Source organism: Lepidochelys kempii, chromosome 24 (genome assembly GCF_965140285.1).
Source record: "Lepidochelys kempii isolate rLepKem1 chromosome 24, rLepKem1.hap1, whole genome shotgun sequence".
NCBI lineage: Eukaryota > Metazoa > Chordata > Testudines > Cheloniidae > Lepidochelys > Lepidochelys kempii.
In genome coordinates, this window is record NC_136403.1 from 1,261,335 (window position 1) to 1,274,232 (window position 12,898).

The 12,898-nt window shown below is 67.2% G+C and overlaps 1 protein-coding gene across 3 annotated transcripts; it reads right to left on the reverse strand.

Annotated features, from left to right (window-relative positions):
* Window positions 1-5,082: 5,082 nt before the first annotated feature.
* Window positions 5,083-10,106, reverse strand: HAX1 (HCLS1 associated protein X-1). 3 transcript variants are annotated; one of them, XM_073323640.2, is made up of 8 exons: window positions 9,797-10,094; window positions 9,071-9,294; window positions 8,534-8,739; window positions 8,189-8,234; window positions 7,704-7,819; window positions 7,275-7,425; window positions 6,966-7,119; window positions 6,400-6,561 (listed from the first exon to the last, which is right to left on the reverse strand). In XM_073323640.2, the coding sequence occupies exons 1-7, from the start codon at window positions 9,847-9,849 to the stop codon at window positions 7,001-7,003; spliced, it is 915 nt and encodes a 304-aa protein (XP_073179741.2). In that variant the 5' UTR covers window positions 9,850-10,094; the 3' UTR covers window positions 6,400-6,561; window positions 6,966-7,000. The 3 variants fall into 3 exon arrangements, with proteins under 3 accessions (XP_073179738.2, XP_073179742.2, XP_073179741.2); XM_073323637.2 differs by lacking the exon at window positions 7,275-7,425 and having other exon boundaries at window positions 5,083-6,561; window positions 9,797-10,106; XM_073323641.2 differs by lacking the exon at window positions 6,966-7,119 and having other exon boundaries at window positions 5,083-6,561; window positions 9,797-10,103.
* Window positions 10,107-12,898: the final 2,792 nt, after the last annotated feature.

The window sequence follows — 12,898 nt, forward strand, 5'->3', positions numbered from 1 at the left end:
TAGCTGGGCACCGACCTGGGACCCGGCCGCCCGGCTCCTTCCCCGGCTAGCTGGGCACCGACCTGGGACCCGGCCGCCCGGCTCCTTCCCCGGCTAGCTGGGCACCGACCTGGGACCCGGCCGCCCGGCTCCTTCCCCGGCTAGCTGGGCACCGACCTGGGACCCGGCCGCCCGGCTCCTTCCCCGGCTAGCTGGGCACCGACCTGGGACCCGGCCGCCCGGCTCCTTCCCCGGCTAGCTGGGCACCGACCTGGGACCCGGCCGCCCGGCTCCTTCCCCGGCTAGCTGGGCACCGACCTGGGACCCGGCCGCCCGGCTCCTTCCCCGGCTAGCTGGGCACCGACCTGGGACCCGGCCGCCTGGCTCCTTCCCCGGCTAGCTGGGCACCGACCTGGGACCCGGCTAGCCCGGCTCCTTCCCCGGCTAGCTGGGCACCGACCTGGGACCCGGACGCCCGGCTCCTTCCCCGGCTAGCTGGGCACCGACCTGGGACCCAGCCCCTTCTCTGGCTAGCTGGGCCTGGTGCCTGGCCGCCTGGCTCCTTCCCCGGCTAACTCTGCGCTGACCTGGGACCCGGCTCCTTCCCCGGCTAGCTCTGCGCTGACCTGGGACCCGGCCGCCCCTCTGGACCCATCTCGTTACCTGGCCTGCCCGGCTCCTTCTCTGCCCGTGGTGCTGTTGTGCCCAGTGGTCCCAGCGACAAGGTGGGTGAGGGAAGATCTTTTATGGAACCAGCCCCTAAAAGGGAGAAAGTCTGGAGCAAGGCAGCTCTTCTCCAGACCTGGGAATCCTATGTTACCTGTGGCAACGCTGGGCGAAAGCTGGAAAGCCGGGCCCTGTCCCCTGCAGAAGTGCGTCCAGTCAAAATATCACTACCTGCTCACCCTGACATTCATCTGTTTCTGAACTCATCACCAGGCGGCTGCTCAGGGCGGCACACGCTCAGTCCGCGCCTGGCAATGCCGCCTACCGGCATGCAGCATCACCCAGCTTCTAACGATTAACGTCAGCGCTCCCACCAGGTACCACACGCCCACCCCCTGACCCAGGCCGGGAGCCTGCTGTGTGGGCTACACCCTATACAGTGCTGTAGTGACTGGTACGGCCAGCAGGGGACGCCCTCCTGCTGCCCACCCCCGGGGCCCCGTGCCAGCCACACACGGAGATGGCAGCAGTTCTGGGGTGTGACGCAGACACAGCCGGGCTGCACTGCGTGCTGGGTCCAGTAGCCTCTGCCAGCCTTACCCCCCCCCACGCGCCACATTGGCTGGCTCTGTCCCTACGACCACCTCGTCCCTCACTGCAGAGCAGCCACCTCTGACTAGTGGTGGCAGCTGTTTATCCCCCCCCCCCCCCCCCCCAGCAGGAGGCTGCCTTTAGCATGGAGGTGGATGGGATGAGTGGGGATGGCTAGGAGGGAAGGGGTGGGAGTCACAAAGGTTTATAACGGGCTGGGGGGCAGCTGGGGGACATTTACACCCCAGCCCTAGGGAACAGTCAGGCACAAGCCTGGCCGGGCCCCTGGAGCTACCTCAGCTCAGAGCCTGGACCAGGCTAAGCAGCCCAGACTGCCCCAGCTCCTAAGGTGCCGGTGACTCTGGGAGTCCTAGAGTAGCAGGCTCAGGGATTTCTCAGAGGGGGAATTCCGCTGCCCTGCACACCCTGCTTCCTCCAGGCCCTTCCCAACCGGGACCTGGGCCAGCCACTGCTCTGGCTTCCCCTTCCACATTGCCCCATGCCTGGTTCAGCCGAGCCCCCCTGGGGTTTGCTGCACTGGGATCTAGGGAGGAAGCAGCCCAGGGTCTGAGCAGGCCCCAGCTTCTGCCTCCCGCCCTGCTCAGCTCACATTCTTGGGCACTCCTAGAAGGCCAGGAATGCCGCAGCTGGCGTGTGTGTACAAGCCAATGTGCGAGGGGCAGTGGCGGCCTCTAGTGGGGCACACGCACACCCTGGGAGATGCTGCACCAGGGCCAGGCGTGCTGGCATCGTGCTTGCTGGCTGCCCGCCCTGCCAGGCTGTGAGCCTGCCAAGGGTGGGGCGGGGGAGATAGCGGGGCAGCCAGCAGCAGGGTCAGGGATGGGACAAGATGCCTCGGCTTTCGCTTCCCGTGCTGGGGGGAGCTGGGTCTGTAGGAGGCAGAGACTGAGCCAACCTGGAGCCCCAGGCAGTGGCTTGGCTCAGTGGCAGGCTGCAAACCCATACCCTAAAGGGGCCCCCTGTGCAGAAACTGAATAATGCTGGCTACATAGCCCTGCTGCTGCCCTCAATCCCAGGCTGTAGCCCCCTGGACTCCCCTCCTCCATCCCCATTTTCAAGCCCACAGCCCTGTTGCACTGAACCAGCCACACCCCTGCCCGCCCCCCCGTGTCCTCTGGCTATTTTCTGATGTGCAAGAGCAGAACTTCTGCTCTGGCCCTAAGGACAGTTACTGATGCCACGATTACCAGCATGTCTGTGCTGTGGCCAGCTCAGGGCCCAGGAGTGCCAGCCGCTGGCCATTTCATGTCTATACTGCAGGTGAGGGGGAAGGACCGAGAACTCCCTTGGATCCACACACGAGGATGCCTGAGGAAGCCCAGCGTCCTGCACCGAGCAGCTGCCAATCGCACTGGAATCCATCAGTTGCTCTTGCCAGGATGGGACCTGCTGGTTAATTTCCCCAGCCACTGACTTGCAGAGTAGCCAGGCACTTCTCCCAGTCTGCAGTGCTGCCAGGCCTGGGGATCTCGGGTCGCCAGTGAGGTAAGAGTGCTGTCCCCGATCCCTTCTCACCTGATTGCATGCCAGCCTGTACCATCTCTGCTTGGGATTTCCCTGGAGCCTTCGATCTGCCCGTGTCTGCCCCCTCTAACAGCAGGCTGCCCCTCGGGGATGCTACAGGCAGGGACTGCGGCTCAGACATGTGTCTGCACAGGCTTCACCAGGGGGCATTAAGCACAGAAAAATTTCACGTCCCTCCTACCCCGAGGCTGGGGGGCCCCGTGACTGAGCCCTGCCTGGCCCAGCCTCCCCCCCAAGGGTGGGTGGCAAAGCTCAGCCCATCTCTGCTCTCAGCTGGGGCTTTCCCTGGGCAACTCCCAGGGGCCGTTCCACTCCACGAACAGCTGGTAGAGGGCAGCGCCCCCTCCAGCCATTGCCAGCACCAGGGGAGAGCGCCCAGGTCAGACGTGCCCAGGGACGCGCAGCCAGGGTGCTGGTGGGAGGAGGGCGTTACACCGAGCACATGCTGGGCTCTGGGATGCAGGGAGGGGGGTGGCCCAGGGGCCACAGCCCAGCCCTGGCACAGACTTTCGCGGGGGGCCATGCTGCAAACCAGAGCGGACTGAAGTCCGGGTTCAAGTGCAGCTGGCAGGAGCTGAAGTCCCAGCATGCAATGCTGCACCCAAGCCCAGCAATGCAGCAGCTGGGGCCCCGGGGTAATCAAAAAGGGGAGGGTGCTCCTGAGCCAGATCCGGCCAGGCGTGGGGGATACTAGGACGCAGGAGGGGGCGGCAGCTGCTGGAGGGCAGGGACTGTGCCCCCGGCCAGCCCACCCCACACAGGCAGGAGCTCCCACCCACCGGCACTGGGTACATTTCCCGTTGGCTGAAGGGCTCAGGGGCAGGGCACAGTCCAGAGACATGCCGCCCTCCCCCCGGCCATCGCAGGCCTCCCCCTCCATGGGGATCGAGCTCCCTCTGACCAGCTACAGGGAACTAGGCGGGAATCTTCCCTCCCCTGGCCCCACCCAGGAGATGGTCTGCCAAGGAGATGGGGCCCAGGGTTTTCACTATCCCCTTTCCTCTAGCTGCAGGCTGGGGCCCTGAGCCCCTTCTGACCCCCACAGCGCCTTGGGGCTGGCCTGGTGCCCAGAGCACCCCCGCCAGCCAGAGGGGTTTTGCCTTCACACCCTCCTGAAGACCTGGGCGCCCCAGCCTGCCAAGTATACGGAGTCGTGGCCTGAAGTCCCAGGGCTGGCACAGCTGCAGTGGGAGCCCCTGGAGAGGCCCCTAGACAGAACCAGCAGCCCCATGGCCCCTGGGGGATGCCCTTGTTCCTGCATTCATGATGCCCAGCTTCAGCAGGTCTGTGCCCATCACCTGCCAGAGCAACTACAGGGACAGGGAGCTGATCTGCCCAAGTCCCAGCCCCCACAGGGCAATGGGGGGAGGCGGGGAGCAGGCCAGTACGCACCCCTAGGGGACCTGCAGGACCACACGGCCCATGTGTTGGAGCAGACAGACAGGAGACAGCGTGACTGACAGACAGATGCTGGAGGCTGACCCATTCAGGGCCCGGGGGCACCTCTGCCTCTCTCCAGTTCTTAGACCCTGGGCCATGCGGGAAGGTGACCATGGTCGTGGCCAGGAGGAGTGCATGCTGGGGGCTGTAGTCTCCACTGGCTGCAGCTCCGCAGGGAGCAGTGGCCCCAGGTGGCTCCTGGTGACCCCATTTCATGCCAGTTCAGCCCAGCTTGAGGGCTCCGGATGGGGTTCTTGGCTGAGTGCAGCCTGAGGTGGGGGCACATGCTGTGACCTTGGTTTTGGGACAGGGGAAAGGGGCTGCAGCAGCCTGCCCTGCATGGTGCCCCCAGCAGGGTGGGTGGCATGGTCTCAGCACAGACTGCCTCTCAGCTCCATGCCCCCAGAGGCGAGTTATAGCATAGCAGTACCCAGGATGCTCAGCGCCTCGTGGCATGAGGTCAGACCTCATGCACCGGGGTTCCCTATGACTCCTCTCCGGGGCTCATCGGGGACACGCGCTGCCTCCCGGCCTCTGCAGCGAAATCAACAGCGTTCCTGGGACCCTGTTTGTTCCCCACAACCGCAGGGTGCTTGGACACTGTCCCGGAGTCCCCAGGCGATGCTCTGGACCTGCTCCCCACAAAGCCAGGCAGGACCCTGGGGAAGTCTCCTCTCTGGCAGCAGCCTGTCTTCAGGCCACACAGCTCACCTGGCTTCCCCCTTCCTGGGTCTGACCTCAGAGCCTTCAGCCTCCTCTGCCCCTCCGTGCGCTTCCCACAGCAAGTCTGCCCAGGCGGGGTCCCCAGGGAAGCCAGAGGGTCCTGCCCTCCAGCTCCGCAGTCAGACGTGACTCTCAGCCAGCCAGCAAAACTGAAGGTTTATTAGACGACAGGGACAAGGTCCAACACAGAGCTTGTAGCAGAGAACAGGACCCCTCAGCCAGGTCCATTTTGTGGGGCAGTGAGCTAGACAACCCCGTCTGCACTTCACTCCATGTCCCAGCCAGACGCAAACTGAAACTCCCTCCAGCCCCTCCTCCTCTGGGCTTTGTCCCTTTCCCCGGCCAGGAGGCCACCTGATTCCTTTGTTCTCCAACCCTTTAGCTCTCACCTTGCAGGGGGGAAGGGCCCAGGCCATCAGTTGCCAGGAGACAGAATGTCGGCCATTTAGGTATCCTGGCCCTTTGCTCTGCAACAATTACACCCCCTTATCCCACCCCCTAGAGACTTAAGAATTGCCTAGGGGAAACTGAGGCACCCCCACACTATTCAGAGGAAACATTAAGAACAGTCCCACTTCATCGCAGACACACACACACAGATAAGCCCCACTATGATCCTGGGGCAGGGACAGCAACCTCCTCCCTACAGCAGCAAGGGGTTTGATGACCCCCAAATGGGTCAGAGTGCCCGACGTTTATACCCCTGATCAGTCCATATGGGTCTTGCTGAGTACTGTGTAGGCTCCCACCACACTGCTGTGCTCTTCAGTCCTGACCTGCTCCTCCTGCAGCTTGTCCCTGCCCTGACTGCAACGTGCCAGGCAGACGGCTCTGGCATTTCAGGAGCGCTAATTAAACTGGCCTTGGAACAGCCCCAGCCCCAGAGAAGGGCCCAGGGGAGGTGTTAGCAGAGCCAGGGTGTGTGTAATTAGCTGGCTTAGGTAGGGGCAGTGCAGGCAGGAAGGCACAGAGCCAGGGTGGGCAGGCCCTGCTGCCAGCAATGCCCCTGAGCCGTTTGCCACAGGGGTGTTCGCCTCTGGGCCGAGGGTTCTCCACCCCTCAGGGGATGCTCCAGCAGCTGGGGGAAGCTTGAGCTCTGTCCCTGAACAGCCCCGCTCCCCACACCTAGGGCCGTGCCCTCGCCCCAGGCTCAGCGCCAGCGGCTGCTGCCTTGAGCACCCGGCTAAGGGGTCTCCATTCTCCCAGAGCCACACAGCCCTCAGAGCTGGTGCATGCCCATCACTTCCCACTGGCAGGTGCCAGCCCTGTGCCCAGGCAGGCCACCAACCCCACCTCACTCCTGCCAGTGGCTGCAAATGAGAGGGGAGGTGCCAACCCTTCGAGCACCCAGGACTGGTTCCCTCTCTACTCTAGCTCCCCCAGAGTGAGTGGCACAGGGGCTCTGCCCTGCACTGGTGGGTACCAGGCGCTCCCAAACAGCTCACATCAAGCCTGTGGCATAAATGGACTTTATTCCTCTGCATGTACGTGGCACCCCCCGCAGGGGCAGGAGGGGACTGCAGCTCAGTGATCCCCCTGGAAAGCAGGCAGCCCGTCCAGCACAGGGTACCAGGGCCTGGCGTAGCCTCGGGTTTCGCTGCTGGGGTTCAGACATGCCTGCAATATAGGGCAGCTGGAGTGAAAGTGCCCCCTGGTGCTCACCCCCACATCCAGCAGCAGACCCAGAAGAATGGCAGGTGTCCCCTACAGCCAAGGGAGCAAGCACCTGCCAGGCTTGCAATGGGGCAGAGCCACCAGCCAGCCAGCCAGCCCCCACCTGTTGGACCAGGTGAACTATCAACACCCCTTCCCTGAGCCTGCTGCCCCACCCTAAGCACAGGAGACTCAACAGGGCTTCTTCCTCCCCCATCCGAGAGCCCCCAAGCGGCTGCCACAGCCTGGGCCCAGGCCCTGAGGAGCTGGCCTCTCCCCTGGCACTGCAGACTGGAAAGACGCCCTCTTCCAGTGCCTAGGAAGTAGGGATGTCTGTGCCTGGCACTCCCTCTCCCAGGGTTACGTACGGAGACTCCCAGGGATGCTCCGAGGGAGGCCAGGGCTATCGGCTTGAGAACCAGCCACGGAAGAAGGTCTCCAGGAAGGAGAAGGGGTCGCCCAGGTCTGGAGTGCGGAGCCTCCTCTGCTGCTGCCAGTCACCCACAAACTGCGCCAGCTCCTCTGGAGAAAAGAAGAAAGGGATCAGTGGAGCTGGGCGCTCCCGGACAGTCCCCAAGAACCCTGCTGGGCCTGGCCCTCTTCCTAACTCCCCCACTGGCTCCAATCACCACCTGCCCCCAGCCCCACCACACAGGAAGCACCTGGTCCACACTCACCGTCATCTGGGATGGTGTCCTCCTCCCGAGGGTCCTTGCCCTGCCCGCCCTCCGGGATGGTGGTGACAAGGGTCTGGTCTCCTCTGCGGCGGGTGACGACGGTCTCTCTGCGCCCCTGACTGTCCTGCACTGTCCGACGCTCCTCCACGGTCTGAGGACGGGACAGCAGGCCCTTGTCACACCCAGCCTGGAGCAGCCCTGCCCCTCCGCAGAAGCCCAAGTCACCGGCAGCCAGGAGGCATGGCAGGCAGTGCAGGGTGGGAACTGTGACTGCACTGAGGGCCGCACCTGCCGCCTGCAGGAGCCACACTGAACACACCCCGCTCCCAGGACCACGTTTGCAAGCCCCTAATGAGAGAAGAGGAGACGGCCCTTCCCGACACAGCCCCGAGGAGTCACTCCTGTGATCCCTGGCCCTGCAGCACTCACCCCATCGGGCCCCGTCACCGTGGTGACGGACACGCTCTGGAAATAAGAGTGGGCCTTTGGCTCGCCTGGTCTCAGGACCGTCTCCAGCCCCTCCGAGGAGACTCGGGAATCCAGATCTGTGCAGAGGATGGACGTGCATAAGGCAGGAGCACAGGCAAAGCATCTCCCTCCAGGAGCTCAGGGACCCCATCCTGGGAAGGGCCCGGGAGAGAGTGGGGCGCTGCAGCAGCAACACCAAGATGTGTCTCACGTGCCAAACCACCTGCTGGGGCACCCGCCTCAGACTGTGCAGCAGTTTGGGTCTCAGGGCTCTGATGTCCCCTCCCAGTCCAGAGAGCTCTGGAACAGCACCTACCACAGCCAGCACAGCCTGGCCTGGCCTCTCTGCCAGGCTGGGGGTCCCAGCTGCACCCTCCTCCCAAAGCTCAGATCATCATGCAGTCCCCGCAGGGCACAAGCTGCCACCAGACTCGATCGGCACTGACCTTTGTCCTCTCTGGCACTCGGGGGAGCCAGATGCATCTCTCCCAGCTATTATGGAAAGCAAAGAGCCAGTTAACAGGGGTGGGGGCATTACAGTGGCATACAGAGCAAGCGATGGGGCCTCTGATGGCTTGTTACAGACCTGCCTTACCTTCTGGGGAGGCCTCTGCCCACCAGCTTATGCTAGCACCTGCCAGGAGGGCCTCTGCTATCCCTAAGGAGGTACTGACAGAGAGCATGGGCAGCGCCCCTGCCATGCTAGCAATGAGAGAGAGATGGCTGCTGTGAGACCCAGACGTGAAGGCTGCGAGCTGCATCCCTGAGCTGGAGCTCGCGTGTTCACTCACCCCAGCAAACGGCTGCCAAGGCTTCACGCCTGGGGCTGCCAGGCCCGCACCATCCCCCAAGTCCCTCCCAGGGACTGTGCCCTCTTCAGAGATCCTGGGCTGGTGACTGTCTGGATATTTGAGCATCGAGTCCCGCAGCGCCCGCCGTTTCTGCTCCTCACTCAAGTGGCCCGAGGCAGCTGGGGCAGCCTCAGTGGCAGGAAGCTCTAGGGAGCAGAGAGGGAAAGCAGCACATCACACCCCTGTTCTAACAACGGCCCTCAGCCGTGACGTGTATCCCCCCATGCTGCTGTCCCAACCCTGGGCTACCTCCACCGCAGGGCTGCTGGTGCCCCTCAATCCTGACTCGCAGCCCATTATCTCTACGCGCTCACTCCAGCAGAGGATGCCAATCATAAACAGCAGGGGCTAGAGAAACCACGGTCGATGGAGCTGTCTGCTCAGAGCCGATCCCAGCCCCATACAGAGAAAGGCCCAGCAGCAGCCCCTGGACCCTGCCGATCCCAGCCCTGCTCCCGGCCTGGCGCAGCACCCTACCGAAAGGCTGGCAGGGCAGAGTCCAGGCCCCCATCTCGTTGAAGAGCTCGTTAAAGTCACGGAAAAGCTCGCCAAAGCCGAAGTTGTCATGGAAGCGCATCCCGCTGAAGCTGAACCCAAAGTCCTCGGTGGGGCGCACCCCAAATGAGGGGCCCCCGTCTTCATCATATTCGTCCTCCTCATCCTCATCCCGGGTGATGCCCCCGAAGAAAGGGTCTCGGGGCCTATGAGGGGGGTGGAGAAGAGAAGGAGTCATGGCAAAGGGCATCAGCATTAGGAGGGGAGGGAAGGGCCCCCCCACCCAGGGAAGGGCCCCCCCACCTCTGGGGGAATGTCCCACTCCCGAGGCAGGGCACCTCTGGGGGCCTTCCCCAGGCTGATGAGGGGGGGGCCGAGGAGGGGGCGGGGCCAGGCTCCGGGGGCCACGGGGGGGCCCGAGTGGGGGGCGGGGGCCAGGCTCTGGGGGGGGGGCCCGAGTGGGGGGCGGGGCCAGGCTCCGGGGGCCACGGGGGGGGCCCGAGTGGGGGGCGGGGCCAGGCTCCGGGGGCCACGGGGGGGGGCCCGAGTGGGGGGCGGGGCCAGGCTCCGGGGGCCACGGGGGGGGGCCCGAGTGGGGGGCGGGGCCAGGCTCCGGGGAGATGGTTGCTGGGCTCGGGCCGGGGGGCCATGGGGGGCCGAGCCCGGCGGGCGGGACGTTGCTGCTCCAGGCGGCTCCGCGTCTCGAACCTGCGGCCCCGCGGGAAGCCGAAGAACCCGCGGAACAGCTCGTAAAGGCTCATCCCGCTACTGCCGTAAAGCCAGACGGCTCCTCTGTCGCGCTGCCGCCTCGACCGCAAAGCGCGGCCGCCCCCTGTCGCGGGGAGGCGATTGCGGCCTGAGTGGCGCCGCGCCGCCGTAAAGCGACACCGGCCCGACGCTCGGGCGATTCCCCGCGCTCCTCGGGCGCGCCGCCGCAAAGCGCAACCTCCCACGTCGTGCTCCTAGTCTCCCTCCTGCCGTAAACCGAGGCAGCCGCTGTCGCCGTAAAGCAAATCACGCAAGAGTCGTGAAATGTTGTGGGGTTTTTCTCCCGCGCAGCTGCCGGGCCCCGCCCCTCCCGTTGTTGTGTTTGGGTCGCAGAGGGCGGGTCAAACCGGGACACGTGGGATTCCCGCCCCGCCCCCCAGAAATTAGCATAAACAATAAAAGTAACAACTTGTAAAAAGCATCACACACATCCCATTGTTCTGCCTTTTATGTGTGTACTTGTTACCCCTCCCCCGCCATGTCCCGCCCAGCCCCAGAGAGAGCGGGGCCCCCACCCCAGAGAGAGCGGGGCCCCCACCCCAGAGAGATGGGCCCCTTGTGCCGGGCGCGGCCCCCACCCCAGAGAGATGGGCCCCTTGTGCCGGGCGCGGCCCCCACCCCAGAGAGATGGGCCCCCACCCCAGAGAGCGGGGCCCCTTGTGCCGGGCGCGGCCCCCACCCCAGAGAGAGCGGGGCCCTTGTGCCGGGCGCGGCCCCCACCCCAGAGAGAGGGGGCCCTTGTGCCGGGCATGGCCCCCACCCCAGAGAGATGGGCCCCTTGTGCCGGGCGCGGCCCCCACCCCAGAGAGAGGGGGCCCTTGTGCCGGGCATGGCCCCCACCCCAGAGAGATGGGCCCCCACCCCAGAGAGCGGGGCCCCTTGTGCCGGGCGCGGCCCCCACCCCAGAGAGATGGGCCCCCACCCCAGAGAGCGGGGCCCCTTGTGCCGGGCGCGGCCCCCACCCCAGAGAGAGCGGGGCCCTTGTGCCGGGCGCGGCCCCCACCCCAGAGAGAGCGGGGCCCCTTGTGCCGGGCGCGGCCCCCACCCCAGAGAGAGCGGGGCCCCTTGTGCCGGGCGCGGCCCCCACCCCAGAGAGAGCGGGGCCCCCACCCCAGAGAGATGGGCCCCTTGTGCCGGGCATGGCCCCCACCCCAGAGAGATGGGCCCCCACCCCAGAGAGCGGGGCCCCTTGTGCCGGGCGCGGCCCCCACCCCAGAGAGAGGGGGCCCTTGTGCCGGGCGCGGCCCCCACCCCAGAGAGATGGGCCCCTTGTGCCGGGCGCGGCCCCCACCCCAGAGAGAGCGGGGCCCCCACCCCAGAGAGATGGGGCCCTTGTGCCGGGCGCGGCCCCCACCCCAGAGAGAGCGGGGGCCCCACCCCAGAGAGATGGGCCCCTTGTGCCGGGCGCGGCCCCCACCCCAGAGAGAGCGGGGGCCCCACCCCAGAGAGATGGGCCCCTTGTGCCGGGCGCGGCCCCCACCCCAGAGAGATGGGGCCCTTGTGCCGGGCGCGGCCCCCACCCCAGAGAGAGCGGGGCCCCCACCCCAGAGAGATGGGGCCCTTGTGCCGGGCGCGGCCCCCACCCCAGAGAGAGCGGGGGCCCCACCCCAGAGAGATGGGCCCCTTGTGCCGGGCGCGGCCCCCACCCCAGAGAGATGGGGCCCTTGTGCCGGGCGCGGCCCCCACCCCAGAGAGAGCGGGGCCCCCACCCCAGAGAGATGGGGCCCTTGTGCCGGGCGCGGCCCCCACCCCAGAGAGAGCGGGGCCCCCACCCCAGAGAGATGGGGCCCTTGTGCCGGGTGCGGCCCCCACCCCAGAGAGATGGGGCCTTGTGCCGGGCGCGGCCCCCACCCCAGAGAGAGCGGGGCCCCTTGTGCCGGGCGCGGCCCCCACCCCAGAGAGATGGGGCCCTTGTGCCGGGCGCGGCCCCCACCCCAGAGCGAGCGGGGCCCCTTGTGCCGGGCGCGGCCCCCACCCCAGAGAGATGGGGCCCCTTGTGCCGGGCGCGGCCCCCACCCCAGAGAGAGCGGGGCCCCTTGTGCCGGGCGCGGCCCCCACCCCAGAGAGATGGGCCCCTTGTGCCGGGCGCTGCCCCCACCCCAGAGAGATGGGGCCTTGTGCCGGGCGCGGCCCCCACCCCAGAGAGAGCGGGGCCCCTTGTGCCGGGCGCGGCCCCCACCCCAGAGAGATGGGGCCCTTGTGCCGGGCGCGGCCCCCACCCCAGAGCGAGCGGGGCCCCTTGTGCCGGGCGCGGCCCCCACCCCAGAGAGAGCGGGGCCCCTTGTGCCGGGCGCGGCCCCCACCCCAGAGAGATGGGCCCCTTGTGCCGGGCGCTGCCCCCACCCCAGAGAGATGGGGCCCCTTGTGCCGGGCGCTGCCCCCACCCCAGAGAGATGGGCCCCTTGTGCCGGACGCGGCCCCCACCCCAGAGCGAGCGGGGCCCCTTGTGCCAGGCGCTGCCCCCACCCCAGAGAGATGGGGCCCTTGTGCCGGGCGCGGCCCCTACCCCAGAGAGAGCGGGGCCCCTTGTGCCGGGCGCGGCCCCCACCCCAGAGAGATGGGGCCCCTTGTGCCGGGCGCGGCCCCCACCCCAGAGAGATGGGCCCCTTGTGCCGGGCGCTGCCCCCACCCCAGAGAGATGGGGCCCCTTGTGCCGGGCGCTGCCCCCACCCCAGAGAGATGGGCCCCTTGTGCCGGGCGCGGCCCGCACCCCAGAGAGATGGGGCCCTTGTGCCGGGCGCGGCCCCCACCCCAGAGAGATGGGGCCCTTGTGCCGGGCGCGGCCCCCACCCCAGAGAGAGCGGGGCCCCTTGTGCCGGGCGCGGCCCCCACCCCAGAGAGAGCGGGGCCCCTTGTGCCGGGCGCAGCCCCCACCCCAGAGAGATGGGGCCCTTGTGCCGGGCGCGGCCCCCACCCCAGAGCGAGCGGGGCCCCTTGTGCCGGGCGCGGCCCCCACCCCAGATAGAGCGGGGCCCCTTGTGCCGGACGCGGCCCCCACCCCAGAGAGATGGGGCCCTTGTGCTGGGCGCGGCCCCCACCCCA